General features: G+C 32.8%; 1 protein-coding gene across 3 annotated transcripts in view; it reads right to left on the reverse strand.

The window, feature by feature from the left end:
* DACH1 (dachshund family transcription factor 1) overlaps positions 1 to 27,991 on the reverse strand; it is a 430,993-nt gene that overhangs the window by 164,802 nt on the left and 238,200 nt on the right. For all 3 annotated transcript variants that reach the window (XM_008952797.6, XM_055096837.2, XM_034936783.3), the window contains exon 3: positions 27,826 to 27,987. In XM_008952797.6, the coding sequence (XP_008951045.3) occupies positions 27,826 to 27,987 (162 nt within the window). The remainder of the gene's footprint in view (positions 1 to 27,825; positions 27,988 to 27,991) is intronic.

Raw genomic sequence — 27,991 nt, forward strand, 5'->3', positions numbered from 1 at the left:
TCTGTCAATAATATTTTCAGTACTCACCATGTGCATGCCAGAATAATTATATTAGGTAGTGATTTCTAATTAATATAATAAATGTGTGAGTCCACATCGTTACTATCCCTGGGGGAGAGAAATCTAGGGAGGCAGAAATGGAGATCATATGCTGTGAGTTAATAATACAATACACAATGTTTTCATTGAGAATGTGTTTCTGTGATGCCAACATAAGCTACTTGAATATTTTTAACTAGTAAAATACACTTTATTCAATTATGTTGCTTTCTTTTTATTCACAGAGAACCACTTAAATTAACTATTTAATTGGCTATTGAAGTAATAAAATTAAGATCAGTTTCTCTGTTTAATAATTTTTGTCTACAATTTGGTAGTGACATACAGAATGTAACGGTCACCACAATCGTTGCTTTTTTGTTTGTTTTGGAAAAATTGAATTTTTTTGACATATTGGATTAAAATCAACATTACTTTTCATGAAGAAACTGGTTTCCCCCATTAGGACATGTATACCAATGGTGGATTACTCCAGGAAAATACCAAAATGCTTCTCATGCTGTGTACAGACTAAAAACAATCGCAACTATCCTAGTTTAAAGTCACTGTAAGAGGGCAGTATTTTAATGACATACTTTCTACTCAAAGAAGTGTGCCTACACCACAGGTTGTAAAGCCCCTTCTGAGATCTAAAACTTAGTGTGTTCAGTACACCAAACCTCCCTCCTGGTGAGTGTTAAATGTGTGCATTGAGTGGCTGGGCTGTGCATCACTTTCAGTGTTTATTTTAGGAAAATAAACGACCTCTCTGCAGAGTTGTGATAGCATAGCTAAAAAATTTCCACCATATTCAGAGGTGTATAACTTGTTCTCTTTTCTGTGTCACATGAAACGATAAAATAGTGTCTAGTTTATACAAATAACCAATTTTAAAATATTATATGTTGGCCAGTTTTAAATGGGATAGATACTCCAACAAATAATATTTTATATAAATTACCTATCAAGAAAAATAGATATATATGTGGGATACATTACATTAGTTGAAAATTTATGCTTTAATTAACCTAAATTTTGTATGTGATACTGATATTATGCTCCATGTAAATAAAATTATGAACATTACAAGTTATTGTTTCTTTATTACAAAGGAGAATAAAGGCCTATTTGTATTTTCAAAAGGGAATGTGAGGGTAACTTTGATAATATTGAAGTTTTCATCAATGCTGAATATAACTGTTGTGAAGATATATCTAATTAGTCTCCTAGTTTATGCCATTATGTCACATTGTGGGGGGCTTGATGGGATACATTCACAAAATTTGACTTATACAATGAAAGCATTTTTTCAAAACTCTACAAATAAAGTTTACTGATGTCATATTTAATGAATAATAAAATGCAATATAAAAATCCCTTCATGTAATTTCACAAACTTCAGTGATTATTGATATTTTCTAATCCTATTTTCCAATTAGTTAATTTTTCATTTATCTCATACTTTAAAATGTGCTTTAAAACCTAAGCACATATTTACTATAAAAATACTTATTGAATCAATAAACATCAAATCAAGTGATTAAGTAAAAATGAACTAAGTATCCTAACAGATAAATAAAAACAGACAAGGTAAATTTTTCAACTTTCCACAGTGGAACTTCACTACTTTGATATTCAATAGACCAACAGAAGAACCACTCCAGATGGACGACTGATTATAACTCATCCAATACCATTACCATGCACTCAGAAGAATGGACAATTTCTCATGAAACTAAACCGTTAAATGTTACTTTTCCAGGTGTAGAAATTACAGCTTTATAAGCTTCCAATAATATGGTCTTTTTAGGAATTAAAACTAATGAAGGTGACATAACTGAAACAAAAATATAAAAACGTATTTTAACTGAGCTCAACTCTCAGTATCTAAATGGAAGTTATCTCAGCCAATAGATGAACAGAGTAAAACTAGACACCTTAGAGAACCCAGGTGTCACATGGCAATGGAGCAATTTCTCATTTATCTCCTCCTGCATCAAAAGCATTATCTTATCAGCTCTAGCATCATATTCTGCTAATAAATCAAAACAAAGGGACTTTCAAAGGATCTCTTTTGCATATCAGTAATTTAATCAAAATAGCAAACAGGGAACTAAAACACCTCCTTTGGTCTCATTTAGTTTACATGTAAACCGAAACACTTCTCTTGGTCTCAGTTGTTTTTATTCCCCCATTGACAAAGCGGTCTATAAATGTATACATGCATAAGCAATATTTATGCAAAGTGGCTTGAATTTCAAAATCACTATAGATGTAGTTCACTTTAAGAAAATGCATTATATTAAAATATTTTCTAAGTAGTGGATTCCCTTAAAACTTGATTAGATAAAGCTCTTGATTTACATAAAACATTTCAGGAAAAATCCATAAAGATGACTATGCCTGTATACTAAAAGAATCTAATGTTTTACATGTTTAATATATTTAGTTCACTGAATCAATAATTACATTTTTTAAATATTAAACTTACACTACTCAACATATTCTTCATATCGGGAATATATTCTTAGCTTGAACGATACAACTAATGTATTGTAATATGATATTATATTTGAAAGAAACAAATGAAATAACATGACGTTATTTTTAATATCAAAAGATATACTCGAGTATGACAAACTTCTATTTATGAAATCACAATAAGATCACTTGGTTTAGTGTGAATAATATACCAAGTTTTAATGAAATAAAATTTAAATAACATAATGAATGAATATACTAAATGTGATAAAATAATGCTTCACAGTGTGAATATTTATAATTGATTACTTTTCATATAATAAAACATGTATGCTTATATCATTTTTAAGCTTTTATCAAAGAATGTTTTCAACAAAAACATTGGCTCACAGCAATTCATTAAAAGAGAAATATTTTATGATATTGTGAAAAATGAAAGATTCTCCCTCTTCAATAAGTCTTACTTTTATTATGAAAATAAAAATATTATAATGTCCTTTTTCTTTCCCCATGCAGAGTCTAGAAAATATGAATTTACAACCACAGAGAAGTGAAGACAGTCTCCAAGATTCTCACCCCGTGTAATTGAAAGTGATTGTTGAACATTGCTGATGAAGACAAAACGCTATGTAATAAACTGAATAATAACTTAGACTCAGTAGGGACTGTGGATGACTTCATTGTGTTTGGTGGCACTTTGCAGCTATCATGTGTTGAACTGGCAGAGTGACTCACCTATCTCACTGAAGCTACACTGTTGTGATACAGTGATCAACAATGGTGTTTCAAATTGGCACTCACTTTTTCTGCTAATCTACTAGAGTACTATTTTTCTGCTAGTACTGTAATAAATGATATTCTAGACTTGCAGTAATGTTTAATACATCACCTTCATTATGCTGCTTAACTATATATTGAATGTATACACACATCTATATCTATTTACAAATATTTTATATATAGAGGAGAAACAGAATAAAATTGAATGTAAACAAGATTTTGTTTAAGCTGTCCATTTTAACACCCTGTTTATTATGTTTCTTACATGATAAGAATTCTTTCTAAATCAGTTTGATAACCGTCAGTTCAATGAATTCACATTTATGAAAAAATATTAGTAGATGTTCATCTTAAAATTATTCTAAGGAAATAAAGAATCTACAATACAACTATTTTCAAGGATTTCAGAATCTAAAATAGAAGTATTAAATGATTACTGGTATGACAGATATAAAAAATCTTCCTGATAGTTTGAATACAAAGGTATCAGGAGGTAGAATGAGTGTTGAATTTATGTTGTGGAAAATTGGTCCCAAGTTGGTTTTCCACTTCATCAGAAAGCACTTTTCTCTTGTATGCAAACAGTTAATGAAGCATGCCAACACTGAATTGTTTTAACGAGTGTGAGAAATACTTCACCTTTTTCCTCTCTATTTCTTTTGGGAAGTTTTAATATGAACATAGTGAGACACCCTAAATGTTAGATCCCTAACAGGTAGAATGAGGGAATAAAATAGCTATTCATGATTTAAATATTTTCATTTTCATTTATGAATTATTCTCTAGTGAAAGGTAGCAAAAGATCCATCAATTCTGCTGCACTGTAATAAATGTATGATGAGAATGATCTAGTCATTACATTTTCATCCAGAAGCCTACCTTTAGTTTGAGCATTTTGAAGTAGTGAGCCTTTTGATTTAGTTTTTAAAGCCTCTGGCAGGTGGCAAAATTTTGTTCCAACAACACTCATGTGATTGGGAACAAAGGAATTCTTTCAAAAGGTTTGTGGTTTTACCTTTATTCCACTTTCAAAGAAAATGGGATGATCATTTCTTTCATATTAAAATTAAAATAAACATAAGGGACAGGAAAAACTACACATTACAGGATATAATTGCACTTTAAAAAAGAGCTTTTCATAGATTTATTCAGGCTACATTTTATACTTGTAATAACAAGGTGTTCACCTGCATAACTTTTTACAATATGATAATTTAATCCTTACGTTGCATTTCTTCTATTTGATATTTAAAAATTCCTGTTTTAAATTCATGTATACAGGCTTATTACTGTTTTGTATAAAACATTGTACCTTATATGCTATGATCTCAATAAAGACAGTTAGATTGTACAGGTACTAAGCCATGTAACAATTCTAAAATATTTTTTCAAAGTAACTCAAGGAAATGCATTTCTGATATCGCTGTTACATGGAAAAAAGTAAGTCTTTTAAAAATACTGTGTTAAATGGGCATGACTTTCAAAGCCAAGTGTACCTCTAATCATCAGCAAAAGTGAATAAGAATTGTCTCTTAGGAGCTTGTTTATTTGTGTTTTATTTATTGTTTCCCTTTAAAGACCAGTGTGATAGTAGTCTTTGTGTTTTAATACCACCAGGAAAAGTTCTCTTGATGAAAGTGACTACTAAGTTATGGTAAACTTATTTCACTGAGCATATACAAAGATTATCATGAGCAACAGCACACATGTTCCTGTTTCTGGGCTGGGACTTTGTGGAGTGTTTAAAACATGATAAATTGAAAGATAACAACAAAATTCAGACTGTCTGTCAGCTGTATCAGTTTCAAAGGAACAGTGTCATAAAAAATAAAAGTTTTTAAACAATGAGAAATTTTGAAAGTTACTGCATTTATTCCCTCAGTTTAGGAATGAAGATACTGATGCCCAGAACGCTTAAGTGATATGTATTAATTCACAATCATGATACTCTGTAACAATTTCCATATTAATGAGAAAGATGTAGATTATGAATTAGGCATGTTAGTAATAGAGATTACAATGTGTATATATATATATAAAATGGGTAAGATATACATCCTCATGAATTTATCCTTAAGAGAGATAATGCTGAATTTGCAAGTGAATCTCTTGCAAAACATTTTTATATACACATCAGAAAAATACTTTTTCTGAACAGTATGTATATTATCATGGATATAGATTTAAACCATGTGGGTAATAATAACATCCAGCATACATATAAACAAATCCACTTACAAAAGACTAATACACATTAAAATTCGTTTCTTCTATGAAAACTATTAACAAGATGTTATTATGTCCATCATGTACCCATTACAAAAGAGAAAATGAATATGTTGGTTTGTTAAGAACATAAGTAGTGTATAAAATAGCATGGATAAAAACTCTGAGCTTCTGACCTTACTAGACTATCATACCAATAGTCTGGTGAAGGTTTCACTCTATACTAGACTTTTAGACAGTATTTATTACCATATGGCTACCAGAAATTCTTAAAAATAAACTTTATTCTCAAGTCCTCAAATATCAATAGATTAACACATCATATTCTGAATGTCTCAACTTATATCAACAGTGAATAATATTCCAAATTTGGAATATGGTATATCTGTTCACTTATAATTAATCCTAAAACTAAATTATTCTAGAATTAATAAGGACTGAAGTATAATGATTCTTCAAAAGGAAAAACATATGGGCTTGAGTATGGCAAATTCATTCTGTTTTTTATAATAATTATTTCATGCTCTGTGCCAATAGGAGAATAGGAGCTTTTGCAAACTTTACATGCACTGGCCATAACGAATTTCCTGAGTATATACTATAGAATACATGGGCATAGTTTGAGGATATAAAGATAATTGTACCTCTCCTTATGAAGACATGGCATAACTGAGGAAGATAAAACAGGAACTCTACCCAACATGCAAATGGACAAAAGATACATGAATTGATATTTTTGGTTTGTTTGCTTTCTTTTGCTTTGTTCTAAGCCGTGAAAGGAGAAAAGTAATAATCCTTCCTTTAAAGCAAGTATAATTTTATAATAAATATATTAAGCAACATCAACAATAGTATAAAATTTATTCTAAACCACCAATAAATATGATAGATTAATATGAAGTTTATTATTATGTGCCTAGTTCTAGAGAACTATGGAGACTAAAAAATATACATAGAAAAAAAATCCACATCATCCATATCTCTAGTCCAGAAAACAGATCTTTCTCTTTTTGTGACCATACGAAGTCACCATTGCAATTTATTTTAGTTCATACATATAAACACACAAACATCCGTGTGTGTTTCACAATGATATGTGGATAAGAATATTAAGAATATATGTTGATGTTTTCCTGGTGCTGTGTACATACTATAAACAGGAAACCATGCTTCTTTAGTCTAGATTGAAGACTGAATGAATCAGACTTATGAAATATTAGTCATTTGTTTTAGTAAACACAACTAGTTAAAAAGTTAAAACCCTTAGAAGTTGACTTTTTTTTTTTCTTTGAGATGGAGTTTTGCTCTTGTAGCCCAGGCGCGATCTTGGCTCACTACAACCTCCACTCCCCAGGTTCAAGTGATTCTCCTGCCTCAGCCTCCTGAGTACCTGGGATTACACGTGCTCACCAACACGCCCGGCTAACTTTGTATATTTTTAGTAGAGAGGAGATTTCACCATGTTGGTCAGGCTGGTCTCGAACTCCAGACCTCAGGTGATCCACCCGCCTCAGCCTCCCAAAGTGCTGGGATTACAGGCGTGAGCCACTGCGCCCAGCCAGAAGTTGACTTTTTATCTTGATAAATATAAAAAATTTTATTATTAAAAACCCATTCTGGATAGTAGTCAGTAAAAAAAGGAAACATTCTCATTTTTAAAAATATACTTATAGAAACCCTCAAAGGACATCATATATCAGGGAGAAATGAGACATAGTCTTTATAAATTTGAAATGAAGAACCTAATATTCAACTCTGTTCTAAAGTATGGCCAGTTCATTAAGATAAGATACAAAACTATAAAATAAAAGAGGCAAACTACACTGATAGAAAAAAAAAATGTTCTTGTTTGCAGTGGATGTGGTCATCTTCCTAGAATTTCCAAGTGGGAAAGATGATGCTGGACAACATAATTAGGTTCTATGAACCACTAAATAGAACTAGAATATAATATCTATCTGATCTGATATTAAATGAGAACTGGACACTAAAACAGGGATATCTGTATGTTTTATAGAGCATTGTACAAAAATGTTTATACTCGCTTTACTGAACAGAATTCTACTGTCATACAGAATATGAAAGTTACAATGGTCGTGACTATTTCATTCAAAGTGATGTTTCTACCCCTCGTTCAAGCAAAGAAGTGGGAAAATCTAGTTTTTGTTTTGTTTTGTTTTTAGTAATTTCCTACTATTATATATGAGAACAAACTACAAAGCATCTCATAATTGCCAAGCATAAATCTTAAAGAGAGAGCATCTGTATAAATCACAGACACATACATATGCACATACATATGCACTGGCGAAGATTCAATACATTAACATAACACAAAAACATATCATATGAGTATAATAATAACTTCACCAGAATTTTTCCATATATACATTTTCTACATTGATTAGAAATATTCTGAAGTTTTTTGTTGTTTGACATCTCTTTAAGCTTGGTGTTTGGGGTGCAAAGAGTTTACTAACACTTAGTAAACAAGAAGAAAAAGGATCTTAAAAGATCTCTCAACTGTTTCTAGAACTTCTAGTGTTAAATCTACCTAGACAAAGCATACTAAGAAATGTCTCATGCAGATAAATCTTTGGGGAAGTTTTTAATTCTGAAATATTTTATACAGGCTAATGTATTTTTCTGATCATTTGTTTAACCTAAAATAGGAGAGCAATCTAACCTGATAATCACTCTTGTCTCTCTCTCTCACATTTGAGCCCCATACACACAAAGCAAATCACAGTCAGAATGAGATTATGATGCAATGATCTCGTTGTGAACGTTGCATTATGGCTCAGGCAGTGTATAAGCAGTCCCTCGGCACTTGTGCTTACAGCAATTTGAATTTCTCTGGTAGCTCAGTATGATTTATGGCATAATTCAGACTTTCTCTTCATCAAGGGACAACACTGTCAAGTTCATGAGAGTTTTGAAACTAAGATAAAGAAGGGAAAGGAGAGCATTTGGAATAAACAGGAATTTGCGGTTTGTTATAATTTTAGATTTTAAAACTGAATTGGTTGCAAAATTATCTTTGACAGTTGTATTCAATATCATCTTGTGTACTGAATTAAAAAAATGGTGTTTACTAATGAATCGTCCATGGACTTATTCAGCCTTCAATTCACATGCAAAACACCTGTTTGAAGAATAAGTGTTAAGGCTTTAGTATTAATAGCGGAATAGATCTTCAACAGGGATTCATGTAAAATTCTGCTGTTTATCTTTTTTGAAACTCCTGTTCTGGCAAACAGGTGGTTTCTTATACCTGCCGTATTTCATTTCCTCATGCACAGCTGTGTTAGAAAATGTTTGATTTTATGAACCACATGCCAGACTTGGCAATATTTTTATAAAGGGCAGGAAAAAGCAAATTGTATTGCTTCATTTATTTTTTCTATACCAGCAATGTAAATTTTCAGATTTAATATTACATGCTTTTTTCATAGTCAACTTTTGTAATATAAGCAGCTATTTCTCCAGAAATATGGACAATGGTATGAATTCATCTCTAAATTCACATGCAAAATAAAACACTGCTGATGAAAGCTTTTTTTGCCTCCTTTTTATTATTATTCATAAAATTCCCAAGGTGTGCATGGTGTTTTATAGAGCAAATAAAAAGACAAGGTCCCTGCCACAAAGGGTTTATAGTATAATCCAAGGAACATACTATATAAAACAGCTCAGATACAGAGAATACATATTATTTGAGGGACAATCATATGAGGATGAATAAAAAGGTATTAAGCAAGGATATAACATCACAAAAGATATTTTTGTTGTTATAAGTTTAGGGGAATTTGTTGGGCAAGGGTAAGAACATGGAAAGTGATACATAACAAAGTTGATAGCATACCGATCCAAATTTTATTTTACATTCTCCATAGTGTTATGAGTTATGGCCACAGAAATCTCAACGCTGTATATATATTATGCTCCTGAAATGCTATAGTAGAATCCTTTCTCCTCACTCCATAATATGGAAGTTAACTTGAGTGACTTAAAGATACCAATTCCTTATGTTATATTATATTATACAATAATGTAATTATATAAACTGAGAACTTTCCATTCCAAACGGCTGTAATCAACCAAATGAATACAATAAGACACAAAAAGTTTACCTTATGTCATCAAGGTCAACAAGATGGATGCTGGCAAAACTAAACTAGAACTCAAATTTCTAGATTTCTAATTTAATGTTCTTTAAAAAAAAGATTAAACCTTATTTTCCCTACCTAATAACCTGGAGTAAACACCAAAGTGGGAGTCCAAACAGTAGACCCTGCCTTCATTACACGACCTTAAAAGTCACATAATGTCAAGCAAAAATCGATCTTCTCTGGGATTCAAGTTACTCATCTGTAAAGTGGAAATGCCAACAATATTAACGTTTTATGTTCCAGATTAAATGAAAAGAATAAGTAAATGTAGACGTGCATTGTACAAGAAAATGAGATTATAACACCCTACATAGTAAAACTCTGGAATGCTGACATTGAGCAAAATGCAGCTTAAAATGAAGGAAATATTCTATTGGAAAAGCATCTAGAGGAATTCCATGAATAAGACAGCCTGTAGTAACAAAAATAATGTATACAAAAGCATTCCTGCTTAGTGAGTACTCATTCATTAAGAATTCATTCAGGACTATTTGTTGAATAATTGACTGACAGTGTATGCCAGTCAATGTGGCCAGGCCTGCCCTGCCCTCAGCAAGCTGATGGTCTCAGGAAGGACGATGGTTATGAAGCAAACAGGCTTGCAAATAAAGATGTTATTATAGATTGTGCAAAGTGCAACAGAAAGAACAGGGTGATATAGGATGGAGCAGACTTGAAGAACTGATTTTAATTTTAGCATTCGAGGAAAGACATTTAAGCAGAGACTGGAAAATGAGTAGGAATTCCAAAATTTAAGAACAAAGAGAACAGAGATCCACTGGCCAGTTTTTAAGAACATCTGCAGAAAGAAAGGACGTAGTCTGTTTGAGAAACTGGAGAAATGCCAGTGTGGCAGGAAGAATGAAAAGGGGAAGAATAACCCAAGAGTTTTGAGAGAGGAGGTGAGGAGCATTCCACTTTATGCAGAGTCTTTTCAGGCTATGTTAAGGAAGTTGAATTTTATTATCAGTGCAATGAAACGCCATTGAAAGATTTTTTAAAAGGAAATCTTATGAATGAATTTATGGCTCATAATCATCACTGTAGCTGTTGCAAGGCGAGAGGATTTAAAAAGACAAGGAGTGAAAACAGGAAGTCTGGTTAAGGTTACTGCAGTGGCCAACGTGGGGAGTGCTGATAATTTGAGTTACCGCACTGGCAATGGACGCAGTGCAAAGAGGAATTTGAATCCTAGATATGGTTTGAAGGAAGAATAAACAGATTACACATGTTAAGGATGAAACCTAATTTTCTAGATTGACTGTCTGAGGTTGTTGTGGGCTTTTGTGGTTGTTTTTGAGAGAGGGTCTCCCTCTGTCACCCAGTCTGGAGTGCAGTGGTGTGATCATGGCTCACTGCTGCAGCCTGGACCTCCTGGGCTCACACAATTCTATCTCGACCTCCCGAGTTGCTGGGACCACAGGTGTGTGCCACCATGCCCAGCTAATTTTTGTATTTTTTATAGAGATGGGATTTCACCATGTTGCCCAGGCTGGGCTCCTGCCTTGGCTTCCAAAAAGTACTGGGCTTACAGACATGAGCCACCACGCCCAGCATCTGAGTTTGTTTGTTTGTTCATTTGTTTTCTTAAAGATTGCTATGTACTGAGCTTAAGGAAGACTGACCAAAGTCAGAGTCCATGCAGAGGCATAAGATTGTATTTATTTATAATCCATTTTGCCTGGAACTATATGAAGGTTCTTGTTATGCATCTTTTAATGAAGAGAATGGTTTAAATCATCATGGAGGGGAGAGTATATTACCACTAACTATAGAATTTAACCATTGGACTGCATAATTTTATGCAGAATGAAAACGAGGAGAATTCCATTGGTTTTGTCTATCCAGAGTTCATGGGTAGTTGACCTGCTTTCATACACATTAATCCAATAAATATTATTATTCTGCAAGAGTAGTTTCAAGAGAATGGATGTAGGAATGGATAACACAGAAACTATTTACAGAATCCTGAGAAATAGCTTAACTTGATATAATGTCCAAGAAATTATGCACATGGAGGAAAAAAAAACCCAAATTTCAGTTACTATTAAACACACATATATGATGGGGAAAAGTGACACCAAGGCTAAGGATAAACATTAAGACATCATTAATATAAAAATGCCAAAACTAGGGCAGCTCATGCCTGGCAATGGTTTGTGCCAGTAATCCTAGCACTTTGGGAGGCCAAGGCAGGAGGATCACTTGAGCCCAGGGGTCCCAGATCAGCCTGGGGAACACAGTGAGACTCCATCTCTACAAAAAATAAAAACATTAGCCAGGTGTGATGGTGCATGCCTGTAGTCCCAGCTACTCTGGAGGCTAAGGCAGGAGGATTACTTGAGCTCAGCAGGTCAAAGTTGCAGTGAGCCGTGATTGCACCATTGCACCCCAGCCTGGGTGACAAACTAAAACTCTATCTCAAAAAAAAAAAAAAAAAAAAAGCCACAAATGTAACAAAATCCTCTCCAAATACAAGAAATCATTTGAATCTATCAGTTTTTTTTTAAAAAAAGATAACTAAGTCTTCTGAAGATAACATATAAGTAAGGTATCTGTTTCTAACTAAAATCATGTAACATAAATCATAAAAGTAAATGTAAAAATTTCCATATTTATATCCTAGGAAATAATCAAAATTTATATTTTAAGATTATCCCATGTTTATGGTAAACCTAAAGAAGCTGTAAAACTTAAACTATAAAAGCTTATGTTCTATTGTTGTAGGCCTACATGTAAAGAAGTCATTATTTAATGTTAAAGTATAAATAAAATACAACTTCTATTTAAAAGTGTCAAACTTCTTTTCAATTCACAAGTATAGAAATAATTTAAACCATTTTTAGGCATTATTTTATCTATCAATAGTAATTAACACAGTCTTAATCTGGCTAATGTTAATGACCACTGTTCTTCGGTAAATCCCAGTTAAACCAAGCTTATTAAGGGCTAATTAAAGGAAGTCTTATGTGCACTGAATAAAGTAATGTCTGTGTTTAGAGCTGGAGTACATATTTTGTCTGATAACATAAAATGAGACAAAACTTTTCAATTAAAGTTTACTGGCTGATTATTGATTTATTTTTAAAAATATGCAGATGAAATAACTGACAACTTTCCTCTTCCTGTGTGCCCGTACTTTTTAAAAAGTGTAGCAATGTAATCTGAATCTTGTAGCATATTTCTTGAGCTTGACACAGGCTCAGAGACTGCAGTAAATAATCCATAAGACACTCTTTGGATAAATATTCAGTCATGATCAACTAATGAAGATCTTGGATAAGAAATGAATGTTGAGGGCATGTAGAGGAGGCAATATTCTATATGATTTGAACTAACATTGAGACTCTGGGAATACTGGAAAGTCTTAGCTTTTTAGAAGATATCTATGAATGTTCATGTGTGTGTGTGTATGTACACCTTTATTATTTTACTTCTATTACCTACTTAAGAAATTTTAGAATAGTGATTGCAGTGTATCAAGCAGTGTTCAGAGAACTAATTTAACCCAAATAATCCCCAAAGAGCCCTATGTAATATTTTAAATTGTTATACCTATTATACAGACGAGGAAACTGAGATTCATAGAGGCTAAGTAAGGAGGCAAAAATGTCCTAACAATGGCAAAAACAAACAAACAAAAAAGTCATGTTTTACACCAAAACCACATGGCACCAGATTTTGTATTTTTAATGCTGAACCACAAACATTCTGTTGTTTCCCAATTTTCACTTCCATGTTTTGGCTCTCTCTCTCCTCCCCCTTACTTCCAAAGATTGCTTTGGGGAGACTAGAGGTAGATATTACAGAGTATTAACAAACTGGAGCTGTGTGAGGATGAACAGAAAAGGAAATGATGCATGCATGAACAGCTGGAGGCATGAAGGACAGGTATGCATGCATCTTGGAATTTTAGGTCAAACCTGTCTATACTGGAACAGTATTGTAGCCTAAGAAATGAAAGTTATGTCCAATTTCATTATGTGCAGGAGTTTTTGCTTATTTTGTTTTTCTCTAAATGAGAAAAGAAGATCAGGTGTGGTAGCTCACATCAGTAATCCCAACAATTTGGGAATCCAAGAGGGGAGGATCGTTTGAGGCCAGGAGTTCCAGGCTAACCTGGGCAACAATGTCTCTACAAGAAAAAGAAAAATAGCCACGTGTGGTGGCATACGCCTGTAGTCTTAGTTACTTGGGAGGCTGAGGCAGGAGGATCATGTGAGCCCAGGGGTTGAGGCTGCAGTGAACTATGGTTCCTGCCACTGCACTCCAGCCTGAATGACAGAGTGAGATCCTGTCTCTAAAATGAACAAATGAGAAAAGAATAGGGTATTGGATTCAGAATAGTGTAAAAGTGGGAATATCTATATATATACATAGAAAGAGAGAGAGAGAGAGAATTATGACATTTAAATATTTGTTTCTAATGCAGTTTCGGGGTTCAATTTTTTTTTTTTTTTTTTTTTTTGAGATGGAGTTTCGCTCTTGTTGCCCAGGCTGGAGTGCAATGGCGCGATCTTGGCTCACTGCAACCTCCACCTCCCAGGTTCAAGTGATTCTCCTGCCTCAGCCTCCCGAGTAGCTGGGATTACAGGTGCCCACCATCACACCTGGCTTTATTAGAGACAGGGTTTCACCATGTTGGCCAGGCTGATCTCGAACTCCAGACCTCAGGTGATCTACCTGCCTCGGCTTCCCAAAGTGCTGGGATTACAGGCTTGAGCCACTCTGCCCGGCAGGGTCAAATTTTTTTACAAAACATGTGAATTTGGTATTGAGGGACATTTGCATGCAGACCTATTTCTTAGAACTCATGCTGGATTATAGATGGTTTTGACAAATTAGGGAATACTGTCTACTGTATTACCTGTTTTTATCAATTTATTTCTTTTTTATTCATTGTTTTTGTCACCTTTATTTCTCAACATTCATGATTTACAGCCAACTAATCAGAATTCCTGGTTATTGACTAAATGTAATACTGCCTGCACTGCATGAGTTTATGATACAGAAATTTCAAACCACAAATCACTCCAGATTCCTGGAGGAATAAGTAGATGTTATACAATTATGCTGCAGTCTTCATCTCAAAAAAGAAATGCTTATGAATAAGTGATTCATTCTGGCTGAACATACTTTGAAATATCACATTATTGCCCTGAATCACACCTGTGAAAAAGCAAATAGGCTAACCAAAGACCCGGAAGAATAAAATAGTTAACAACATTTACAACTACTCTATGACCTCTTTCAAAGAAACACCACATTACAAAATTAATATTAGAAAGTACAGATATAAATAAAGCTTGTATATTCATTTTCTGTGTAAATTGAGCTCTTTTCACTCACGGACATAGGCTTGGCATCAATCATGGGGCTATATATTCAAAAGCAATCAATAAAAAAAAGTACAGGAACTGACAAACAACTAGTCAACAGAATCATTTTTTAAAAAAATACTTAGCAGTAGCCTTTTAAAATAATTTCTGCGTTCAATGTTACTTGTTTTGGTCTGCTCATTTGTTAAAATAAAATGGATGTCATATCCATTAACATTTTAGCTGGCTGTGGAAGTTTTTCACACCTACAGTCAACCATAAGTGGCTACGATATTAATATATCTAAAATGCATCCTCTTTTTGTCAGCTTTACTAAACGAGGTTTGGAAGGGCAAGGAGGAAATAAAATATGTAATTTCACAAAATATAAAGATATACCCCTTGCTCATCCATAACTTTCTTGTTCAGAATTTTTCCCTGGTTGGAAAAAGGGAAGCCATTTCTTATATTGAAGTGATCGTTTTGAGAATTTATGTCTTTAAAAAGATAACATCTGTGTGGGGGGTTCAATATCAACATGGATTAAGCCAATTATAGGACACATCTTTCTTAGTTGATAGAAAAACTCAGAAACTGCTGAGTTATGCTTTGTGGTAAACATTTTGGAATGTTGCCAAAGCTGTTATAAACATTTCTGAGCTCACTTTTCCAGGGAACTCTTTTAAAAATCAATTAGAAGTTAAAGTCTTTCAATGCTAGTGTTTCAAAATGTCAAGCTTGTATTACTTTTTTCCTTGTTGTGCATCAATGGCAATATTTCAAAACCTGCATATTAAATTGATTATATTCTATAATTAAGCTATTAAACGAAGTAGAATGTGCAAGTGTACTAAAATCCACACTACAGCAGAATTAGGGTTTTTTTTAAGAAAAATAAACCTAATTACATAAAAACTGGGGAAGGCACGAGGTAAAAATAATGTATAAATGACTGCTCAGATTTTATTTTAAAAGCCTACTCAAGTATAATTATTGATTTTAAAAAATACTTTTTAATATTACAGGTCAATGGGTTAAAATAATAAATGCTTTATTGATGATCCCTGAGTCAGGAATTTTAGAAAGTATTCTAGGGACAATGGCAGAGGATCAATTATGTGTCTAAATTTACAAAACCAAGGTCTATTCAATAATTTACTGCACTTAAGATTACAATGTATTTATATTTAAAATACATAAGATGAATGCACACGAATACCTTAGATGCATTTTTTTTTTTGCATAGGTGTGAATACATATTTAAATGTTTTCTAGAAAGGCTATATTGTCAAAATTTTTAAAGGTAGTGCTGAAAACATTTTATGCACTAAAAATAATCTAATTCTGTTTTATATATATGTGTATATATATATCTGGTGACATATAAATTTATATATTTTAGAAAAAGTAAGATCTAAATCTGTAACTATAAAAAAGTATGCTCCCTTACTCAACAAATGAACCACAAATGTACTGCAGAGAGCAAAGGATTAAAATTCCTCATGTATGTGTAACAAACACATTGATATTAATTGGTTTGTCCTTTCAAGTTGTGTTTATCTCTTCATTTCCATCACAGTTTCAAAGGTCACTCTGTTCCATTTATAAATCCAATATGACAGAGATTAGTAAAAGCAAAAAGCAACAACTAAATGAGTACATCATCATGCAATCACACATCTCACAATTCATTTATCCAATTAATAAAAAATACCATCAAATGCTTCATGGTGGGTTTTTTCAAAGCATCAAATGGTTCATGTCAAGATAACTTAATCATCAACATTTAGGTTCAACAGCAGAGTAAATGTAGAGAAATTGAAATTGTACTTCAGTGAAAATACAGTAGATATATCTATATTTTCCCAAAATAAAATAATTAAGAAAACAGATTACAAAAATGAATATATTCAGTAAATTCAGTTTATATTTGTATTAAGTTAATGAGAGATTCTTGGAAGCTGAAATGTAGGAGGGATTCAATTATGTGGGGTTTGTGTATGAGTGTCTAGCTAAGTTATGTAATTGCTAAGGTCATATATTATCAAGTAAAGGATTCTAAACAATAGAAAACAGTGCCAATATGTACTAATAGAAATAGGAAATTGTATAATATTTACACTCATTTTGATACATGTATTTTAATATATTCTAGACGATAGCTTTTTCTCTTGATATAGACATAGGCTTGGACAGTGGCAGGTATGTGAAAGTACCAGAAGAAACTAAACATGTGCCTGTGTGTGTTTTTAAAACTGGTAACTGTAGGAGGCTGAGATTCAGATTGCTAAAGAAAATAATTTACAAATTAATTTGACCACCTTGATAAGATGTTTAACTTTAATATTTTTATGTAAAGTGAATATCAGACTTATATTATCTGATAGACCCATTGTTTTAATAAGGCCATTTCCAAAAATATAGTTAGGATATGCAAATGTGAAGCATGAGCGAGCAAAAACAGAAAGATACAAGCAAAAGCAAGATAATCTAGAAGTCCTTGTGACACAAGTTCAGCACTTAAACTATAGAGAGATGAAGAAACACTAAACTATTTCCAAAAAGCAGACTAAAACACATAGAACTGATTAACAGATTATTTATAAATAATAAAGATTATTTCTCCCAAAAACAAACATGAGTAAAATGAAAACTATTGAAATTGATTTTGAAAATCTTTTTTTTCCCCTCAGCTCTATTATATGGATCTGTCTTCTGAACATAATAGGGTCATAGAATCTGAAAGCAGAAGAAAATTTCTAAGGCCACTGGATTTTCAAGTAGGCTTATCACTCAGATGGCATACTGCCTGAGTATAAATTATTAATCAGCACATTATATTAAATAATGTCATAATACTTTTACATTTGTTTATTAATTTACATATACTTACATAATTTTGTGTGTTCAGTGTGATGTTTTGAACTTCAGCTATCATTTTCAGTTAAATATACTTTCTGAAAAAAATCTATGTAAAGATATAAATATTAAATGTTTTATGAGATGATGATGTCTTTCTCAGATATCTTAAAATGTAATATCTTCCAGTACGAAACATATATTTTCTCCAAAGATCATAATCTATACTGATGTAGAAGTAAAATCATAGATGAATTATTTATTTTTTTTTAAGTTTTACTTAGAAAAGTGAAACATTTTCCTGAGAATTCCTGAAATGCTGCAATTATAGATGAACTCAATTGATAAAAAGACTTAAATATGTGCCATAAAGCCATGCATGAGGTAGATAAAAATGCAAAGTACACATTTTCTTATAATTTTTTAAACTTTTAAACACACATATGTTACCTATGTGCATATATATGTTGTATATATTACATATATAATGTATATAACTGGACACACAAACACACACACACACTTCTTCTTTGTCGCTATGCAGCTATTACTCCCAGCCTACAAATGACCCCAAGGAAGTAAGTACACTACACTTTTTGGCCGAACAATTTATCAACAGCTTGAAGTGACAGGAATGGTGATTCAATCCTGCATCCCCACATATCAGATATAGGCCACATTCTTTAGTCTGCAGAACCAAAAAGGGAAAAAGTCCCTGTCGCATTTGCCCTTTCATAGAGATGGAAATATTATTAGAAAGGACATAAACAGACTAATTAAATCACAGCAGTATGGCTGGGATGACAGCTGGTACAGCGTGTGACTGAGAAGATCCATATCTGTGAGCAGGAGGTACTTCACTTCCAATCCATTCGCTATTAGGTGCTTTCAAGCTTGCTGTGCAGACATTAAATAATAACATATCATTTCCAAGACTAAAACGATGTAAAGAAATAAAAAAGGCTTTCTAACCAAGAAATCTTTTGTGCAACATAGAAAAAAATCATTTACCACTCAGTTCTGCTTTTGAGATAAAGATGTAATAATGCCATTACCTTTCATCAGCAGGATCCTTGAAAATCAACACTCTTTGCTTATCATGCTGTGAAATACAAATAGAGCTAAAGGCATGGTCTGCGAGGCACTGCTGCAGCGATATTAACTAACAGATCTGCCCTTTGTGAAGGAAACCGTATCCGTTTCATTAGTGCAGACTCTAATTCAAAACTGTTGAAAATGAACTGCACATACTGTTTTAATAACAACATTCCTAATCATTATCAAACTGGTAATTCTCTCAGCACTGAATGTAAGGGTCTGTGTTTCCATTATGACCTGCTGTTAAAGAAAACCATATTTAAATCCTCCGTTCTTTCCTATCTTCCAAATTATCTGGGTTCATTTAGGGGGGATGGGGCATAAAGAGCACGCAAAACTATGTGTGCTACATTATTTCATCTTAAATGAATTGACATTTTTAGACATTTATGTCAACTACTATATTATTTATTTATTATCGCTTAGTTTCACTATTTTATATTAGATTTCACATGTCATGATTGATACAAATGGTTTTGTATAATTTGGGAATATTTGTACAACTGAGAGATGAATCACGGTCACGTGAATGTGAAATACTAGGTCTGGTGACAGGTGCATTGGGCTCAGAGTTATAAGCTTGTGTGCACACACTCAAAACAATATTGGACTACAAACACCCTAGTAAAATCTCTAAACATATATTTTTAATATCAAGACATTATGAGATATTTAAAAATATGTATTAGCAAACATTATATTTTATACAACAAAGTTAAATATTTATTTTAATCCCTCATCATCAATCATATGAAATTCAAATATAAAGCAATTGAGTATCATATTAATGAAGAAAATAAGAATTGTCTGATCTTAAACAAATTGAATATGACCTGGGGTTATTTTATACTGAAATATGTGGTTTCTTTTTACTTTCTTTATAAACTTTACATAAACAGTATAGCATGTTTTTGTAGGTTGATAATTACCATTTCCAGGACTTTCCATGATGAAAACATATTCATCCTCCTGGAATGTAATGGAGTCTACCACATAACATATTCATTAGGATATATCCTATATATATGATACATCCTATATACATCCTTATATTTTATAATTACATGAGGATATAGTGTCAAATAAAATCACTTAACTTTTATTTCCTAATATGATATGCTTGAATTAACAGGTTTACTCCATTATCTAGTCATTAGTTAGAATTAGCAATATTGAAATCAAAACAAAAACATTGCATAATATTTTTGAATTATGTTCTCCAACTGTCCATATAAGTAAAAAAAAGTTTTCATGAAGTGGAACAGACATCACATTCAAAAATAAAAATATTTTCTGCCTTCTGCTTATCTGTATCAAAAATACATTTAATAGTTCATATAGGAAACTAGTACATGTTATAAATCATGCTCTAATGATTTTATTACATATAGAAATGGATTTAAGAGTATGTGTTCAAATATTTCAAAGTGAAAAATGATTTTTTAATATAGAAATGTATTTTTCCACAGTCACCTGTTGCCATCATTAATGTTTCTATTCCTTTACATGAACAATAAAGATCAAAAACAAATTATGAGAGAAAATGCAGAATAATGCTATCCAATTTCTAGAAAATAATGAAAAAGAGCTTCATAAAATGATCAGTTATTAATATACTCATATGCCATTTTAAAATAATCTAATTTAAGCTATATTTATTTTTTAATATTCATAATTTTTCCACAATAACATAGCAATGTTAACTCTTATTTAGCCTCTTCCAAACTCTAATGAAAAGGATACATAGTACCAAGGTAGAAAAAGTGGCATCATCCTTTTTTTATATTCAAAATAAATACTGTCAATACTTATCCATCATATAATGCTTGCATAATATGTAAATAGATGTTATAGTATACTTAAGGATGCCTTGTTTTGGAACATGTGGTTACTTCTGATTTTTTATTTTAAAAATTACTGTCAAAAATATCTTTTTGCCCTTTATCTTTTATTGAGGTTTCAAAAATCAAAGAATTTTAGAGCCAACAGAGAAATTAGGCAAAAATTCCTTATTTATTAAATAAAAAAGACGAGCAGTTAAGTGACTTATCTAAGTAGTTAAGTTATTTATTAACTACATTATTACTGGAAGCTAAATCTTCTGACTTATTTTGCTCTCTGCTCCCCTACCTGAGTTTTTGGCTGTGTCTAGAAGGACTTACTTGGTCACACAATAACATATTCATATTTTACACAATGATGTTTTGATAATCTTGTATTAAATTAGCCATTCATCCTTTAGATTTTCACATTAGACTCTAATTCAAAGCTGTTGAAAATGAAGTGCACATACTGTTTTAATAACAACATTCCTAATCATTGTCAAACTGGTAATTCTCTATCTTGTTTAAAATACATAATGAAGAAAAATTGCCATAAATAGTAAATATTTAAAAATGCATTTAAATTGATGGAATAGTAGCTTAGTACATTTTTTGTCTTTTATTATTGGGGTAAGCAATTTTGTGTAAAAATTTCAGGATATGAAGATATCTTTTGCATAGGGGATGATATTAACCATATGGCCTATTCTCAATCAATTGAATTACAAACCATGGCGGTTCCTATACTTTTAAGAGATGCTTATGTGGTCTTCCATTAAAATATCCACTAATAGGACATTTGTGAAAAGATTTATATTTGAACATACTTTCTTGACCATATGTGAAGCTACAGAGAGCAAATTCATTAATTAAACTACTTATATATTAATTGACAGCTATCAGTTCTAAAATATTTCTCATTTCATGTGTCAGAATCTTTCTGGACTTTTAGGGTAGTCTTGTATATGCTCCACGTTTACAAGACTGGCTGTTAATATTGTTAAGTTTTACTCATCAGGCAGGAAGAAAGATCTTAAAAATCATTGTTAGGCAGAAAAACATTCTAGTTACCAAAACAAACAAACAAACAAACAAAAACACTTTCTACATTTAATCTGTTAAACAATAGCAAATTTCTTGTGAATCAGTGATACTGTAATTGAACTGGAGACATTTTTAGAGCAAGCTTGCTTTGGCTTTTTCACCCTCCGATTTGGAATCTGCTCACAGTACTGCCAGCTTAACCAAAAAGGATTAACTCTCATATCCAACTGAGAACACAGATAATTCTCAGTAATTGGTAAAAAATGAAGATGAATGGGGCTGAGAGATAAGGAGCAATTAGCTCATCAGCAGTTACAGCTGTGCACTCAATCCGGCTCCATCTCTTGAGTCTCGGCCCCTTTTAAAGAACCTAAGCAGAATAAGCATAGGACACCCCCTCCCCGAAAAAATTGCTATACCTGCCCATCATTTCTCTAGTCTTCCATTTTATTTCCTTACTATACAAAGACACCTGTCATAGCATGCTATGTAAATTACTACCTCTCTCAGGACCTATGTCTAAAGCCAATCTTCTTTTTAAACTTTTTTTTATAACAGAAACCAAATGACTACTGTAGACACTCTTAAATTCCCTGTCAATCGTTTCATTATAGCAGCATCATCTGTTTGAAAATATAAGCAATTCCCTCATCTAATTATAGGAAGGATTTGAGGTTCATTAACATTGCCAAGGCAGAGAATCCAATGTGCAATTGCAGAGCTCTGCTTGGTGGCCTGCGTTCTCAGTTTCCTTTTATTTGCTTTCTCAAGGTCTCCAAGACTTTTTCCTGAAATCATAAAATTAATCTTTTCCTTCCAAATAGACACATGTGTTAGAAGAAAGGAAATGACTCCAGCATAAACTATTTTGTTTCTGCAGGAATGGTTAAAATTAAAAAAAGATAAGAGTAGGGTGAGCTGAAGAAGATAATTTTATCTCTTTAACTGCCTGGCTTTTTTTCCCTTCATATATTTGTTTTGTTTTATTGGTTGAGGAATAGAAGAACTAAGGAGTGATAAATACCCTTGAAGGTGACGGCTTTATTCTCAAACTCAAGTCCTTAATCTTACTTGAAACTTCTACATTCTTGTAACGATTACAAGTTTGAGAAAATGAAAAACAATCATATGTTTTGAGCATGTGAAATGTGTTCAGGTTTGTTGATCAGGGCATTAGTGTACCCTTGCCTATGTTCCACAATGTTCAGAAAGAGAAAATACTAAAGTCTTACAAGTACTTCCCTTCCTTAAAGAAATTACAGCAGTTAGAAGGTTATGACTATGGTTTAAACAATGAGATTTTCTTGGGACATCTGTTTTGAGATTACATTTTGAATAGATATGAACTCATTTCCTACTAAGCAAGCAATCTACTATTGTTGATAGCTGTTTACCAGTTCTATGAGTCAGATATTAGCTAGTGGCAAAGGTCCCTCTTAAATCCTCCAAGTATTTTTTAAACTGTATACATAGTGTTTTCCTTAAATAAAATGTTAAGAGAAGTAAAAATGCAGTCTTTTCCTGCCTCTTGGTAAATTATACTCCACAAAATGTTGCACTTGGGAATAATATTTAATGTATTTATCTTTAAAGAGTTATTTCCTTTGTTGTCATTAAGGAAGGGAGTAAGATACTAGGTTTAGCAAGTATTTAAATAACATAGAAACTACTAAGAGATGCTCACTATGTCAATATTTATATACTATTTAAAAACTAGAAGTAAAATTAAGTTTCCTTTATTTAGATTAAACTGATTGTGATTAATTTAGTATTCTCAAAAGTGTGCATAATGCCAAAAAAAGGATAAACAGATTAAAACATAGCTATAGACACTATCAAATTGACCTTGGGTTCACCGGTTTTAAATTCCGCCTTTGCATTATCCCAGTCCCAATTTCCAAGCAGCATTTTTTAAGCTGGTTATGTAGATCAGTCCTTAAAGCAAAAAAATAGCAATTTATCTGGCCTGTATGTTGTGGATAGTGTTGCCACTAAAAAGAATCCAGGACATTTTTCCTTCTTATCTGCAATGTAGCTCATATCAGCCAACCTGTCACAAGATAGTACTTGATATAAACAAGAGATTGCAAAGACATCTCAGTAATCAATATCAGGATGGCTACAGTATGGAAACCCCAACCAGTGCATATCATTTGTCTCAGCATCTATTTCTATGGCCAAATGAAGCATTAATTCAAATCATAAATCTATGGTGATTTAAATCTGGGAATGAGCACCTGCCTGCTTTAATGATTTATTTTGTACATTTCAGTAAGCAGGAGATTTGTCCATATGAACTGACAGGTCACCTTCAGATGCCAAGAGCAGACTGTTTATCACCATGCAGACTAGCATCTCATCTTAGCAAGTAAATATTAAACTAAAAGAATCCAATTGATTGTGGATGAGGGAGAATGGCGACATGGCCATATATTTTACTCAGTGTGCTGATGCCTCACTCGGATCTATCCTCAGGTGCTCACTTCCTCCTAAAGTGATCATTTTGTTGGAAAGATATGAGCTCAAGGTTATCATGTAAAATTGGGATATAAAATAATTATTCACCATTGTCAAAGCTTTCTTTAAACATCTTTTTCTGGCTAATTTCTAAGGTTCCTATTATGAACCGGGAAGGGTTGTGTGATACAAATTTTTCCTGTCGTCTTACCCAGCAAATCAAACCAAACAAAGCAAAAACATAATCTGTTATCTGGGGCTTTAAGGATTCATTTACAATCAAGGAAAAAAACAATGCTCTCACAAAAAAAAAAAAAAAAAAAAAAAAAAGCCTAAAATGTTTAACAGAACTTATGAGCTAGATGAGTGCAGGAGAAAACAAGAGCCTTGAATTGTCTTCAGAAATGTCACCGGATTTGGGCAAGACTGAGTAGCAACAATACATCATTTAAGTAGCAACCCTCTGAAGGGTTTCACTACTTCAAAGAGTCAACAGTTGATAGATTCATGAGAGCAGTCTGTATTCTAAAATATAGGCCTTGGAGATTCTTGGGATTCCTTCTAGAATTCATGTGCTTCAGTACCGCTTCCTAACCACTTCATGGTAATCGGTTCTCCTGGAGGATTCAGCACATCCTGTTATGACTGCCTGCTTACCTACCTATCTCATCCATAGACTGTATGCCCCTGAGTCCTGGGCCTGTGTTGTGATTATTTTTATATTCCTAGAATGAGCTAATATCGAATGTCCTACAAAATCTAAAAGATGCAACAGCTGCCCTGAAATCTCCTCACAGGCCTGCAGCTTAGCAAGTAATAACTACCAGAGACAATGGAAAAGCAGGTGGAAGCAGCTGTTGGTGGTAAGAAAGGAAGAAGGTGATTTCCAGGAGGACAGATTTGAAGAAATCGTAATAATAATAGCAAAAGCAATCCCCAATCTACCAACCTTACTGATGACCAAACAACCTGATAAGCAGACATTGTAATAAATAATGTGACAAGTATTTTAATTCTCATGATATGATACTATTATTTATGCCGTTTTTCAGATATGGAGTTTTGGGCTTAGAAAGTTTACATACTTTACAAAGTCACAGAGCAAGTCATTACTGAACACTTACCAAGAGGCAGGCATTGTCCTCAGAACCAGAGAAGATTGTGGCCATCAAAGCTGCAATTCAGGAATTGCTTTGATCTTTGATGCAGCTCAACCCCCACCTTCACCACTGCTTTGTACCTCCCCCACTACCACATGCCTCCCAAAATCACGTTCCTTGATCTCTAGATATATACCTGGGGTGAAGGTATTCAGGAAGGATATTATAAATTGGAAATTCTTAGAGGATAGCAGCATGTGAGAATAGGATGAAAATTACAATGATAACATCTTTTTGCCCAAATCAGCTACAGATATCTAATATAAATGACCTGAATGCCTTAGGGACTAGCAGCAACACCGATATTATGTTAGCACAATCTCAAACTATTAAGACTTTCTAGGAAAATTCAAGTAAATTTCTGCTCTTGGTTCATTTTGGCGTTGGATGGGGGGTGTCAAAACTAAAAAACAGTAATATCCATCAACTGCATACCTTAATGAAAAAAAGTCATTTATTCCAACTAAAATACAAAAGAAAATTCAAATTGTTTGTTTTTAAGTCATTGCGGTAGGCTATGTACCGAAATAATTAAAGTAAGCTACAATTTGGTTAGTAGGCAAATATTGTCATGTACTATCAAATATGAAAAATATGTTGATGCTTAATTATGAACCATGTTCTCTTTATCTTATGCCTGTTGATTTCTGCAAAGCCAACTTCTGCTCTGGAAAATTCAAACAGAGATACCATGTTTTAATGTGTTTTGCTTTAAATGTTGTTAAATTGCCTATTTTAAGAATCCCTTCTCATAAAACCAACTATTAAGAACAGCCTGCATGAAAGCCTCCTTTTCTAAAATTTTGAAAACAATCCAGATTGTTTTGTAATAATAGATATAATGTATAAGTGGCTAATTACTTGTTTTAAAAAGTGTCCAACAGTGCCCCATTTTCTCAGTCTAATAAAAGGCTTTTACTTTAAAGTAATAGTTCTAAAAACAGAATTATAATTCTTGCATTTTGCTTCAATTCTGTTTTAATTTTTAAATGTCTAAATATATGTGTGTAAACCATGACCGAAACAATCCTCATCCCTCCCTGTCTTCCCTCCAGGAGCGTTACAAACATGAGCACAGATATTATCCTTAGTCCTCTGCAGTTGTAGGGCCATCTCTTTTGGCTCTCTTCCATGTCTTTTCATCCTTCTAGGAACTCGCACTCACACCTACTCTCCATTCAAATCCACTACTGCTGGTCCTTTGCAATTTCCCTTACATAGTTGTGCTGAAAAGATGCATTTTTCCCCTTTTTACATTACAAAAGCTGCCTTTCAGCATCACTGAAACAGTATTTTGTGTTTTGTCTATATATTTTACTCTAATATTCATGTCTGTGTATGTTTCCAGACAGCTCTTGTGAAAATGATTGTTACTAAAATCCACAGTATTCCTTTATATACCCTTAACTATGTCTTAATGGATTGAAAGTAGAGAGCTGACAATTAACTTAAGAAATAATCTATGAAAATGCTGCATGGAAAAGAGAATTTAACTGAATGGCCGTGAGTTATTAGGGTCTTCATAAATATACATTGGCTATAGTATCTTGCATACATCTTGTAGTATCCAAATTTCTCTTGTTAATTATATTTTGAGCATGGTCACTGCATTTTAAAGAGAAACAATACAAGTGCAATAGCAGAAAAAAAATGTTTTGCCCCACAACATCCAGATGCTAAGGATTTCATTAATACAAAAATTAACCCATATTTGAAGTTGTGTTTGACAAAATGAATTACCCAAATGGATAGTTGGCACAGGTAAAACTGTCCCTTTTGGTTTGACAGTGACAGTTAACTTTTCATCTTTCTCCATATGGTAGGAAAGAAAAAAAATCAAGAAAAAGTCATATTTTTGAAAGGAGAGACATTGATAACCATTATCTATAGAAAGAATTAATCATCAACATAATCTGTATTCTGGGCAGCATATGAAAGGGCTAAGTTTATATGTTTTGCTGCCAAGGGTAGTAAGTTTCTTACTTGATAACAAATGGATTAAAAGAATAAAAAAGTAAAGTCTAGGGTTTCCTTTGTACATATTTCTCTGTCACCTTAGCTACTCTCAAGGTTTTAGAATTCTCTTGATTAAACTTTGTATTATGAAAGATGTTAGCTGAATGTTTTTAGAAGTTGCAGACATAAAGTTGATCCTATAATTAAAAATAATGCTGCTAATTATTCCTTTAGAATGAACAATTATCATTAGTTGTTAGAGAGGCAAAATGGTATCCTCAAACATACAGTGTTTTCAAGCTAAAAGTGCCAACTTTTTGAATGGGTAGCCAACAGTTTTGTTCTGGAAAAGCATTTACTGTAATTCAGTAGCAAAGTGATCACAATAAGTTTCAGCGAACATAAAACTTACCGACACTTGAATTCATGTCCCCGTTTTCAGAGTCTGCTCCATGTTGGTTATTACTGGCATGATAGTTGCTCATGGCTTCTAATTTGATTTTTTTCACCTTCATTGCTTCGGCAATAGCTGCATTGGTAGCAGCAGCAGCTGCTGCAGCGGCTGCTGTCAGACCTTA

Source organism: Pan paniscus, chromosome 14 (genome assembly GCF_029289425.2).
Source record: "Pan paniscus chromosome 14, NHGRI_mPanPan1-v2.0_pri, whole genome shotgun sequence".
Classification (NCBI taxonomy): domain Eukaryota; kingdom Metazoa; phylum Chordata; class Mammalia; order Primates; family Hominidae; genus Pan; species Pan paniscus.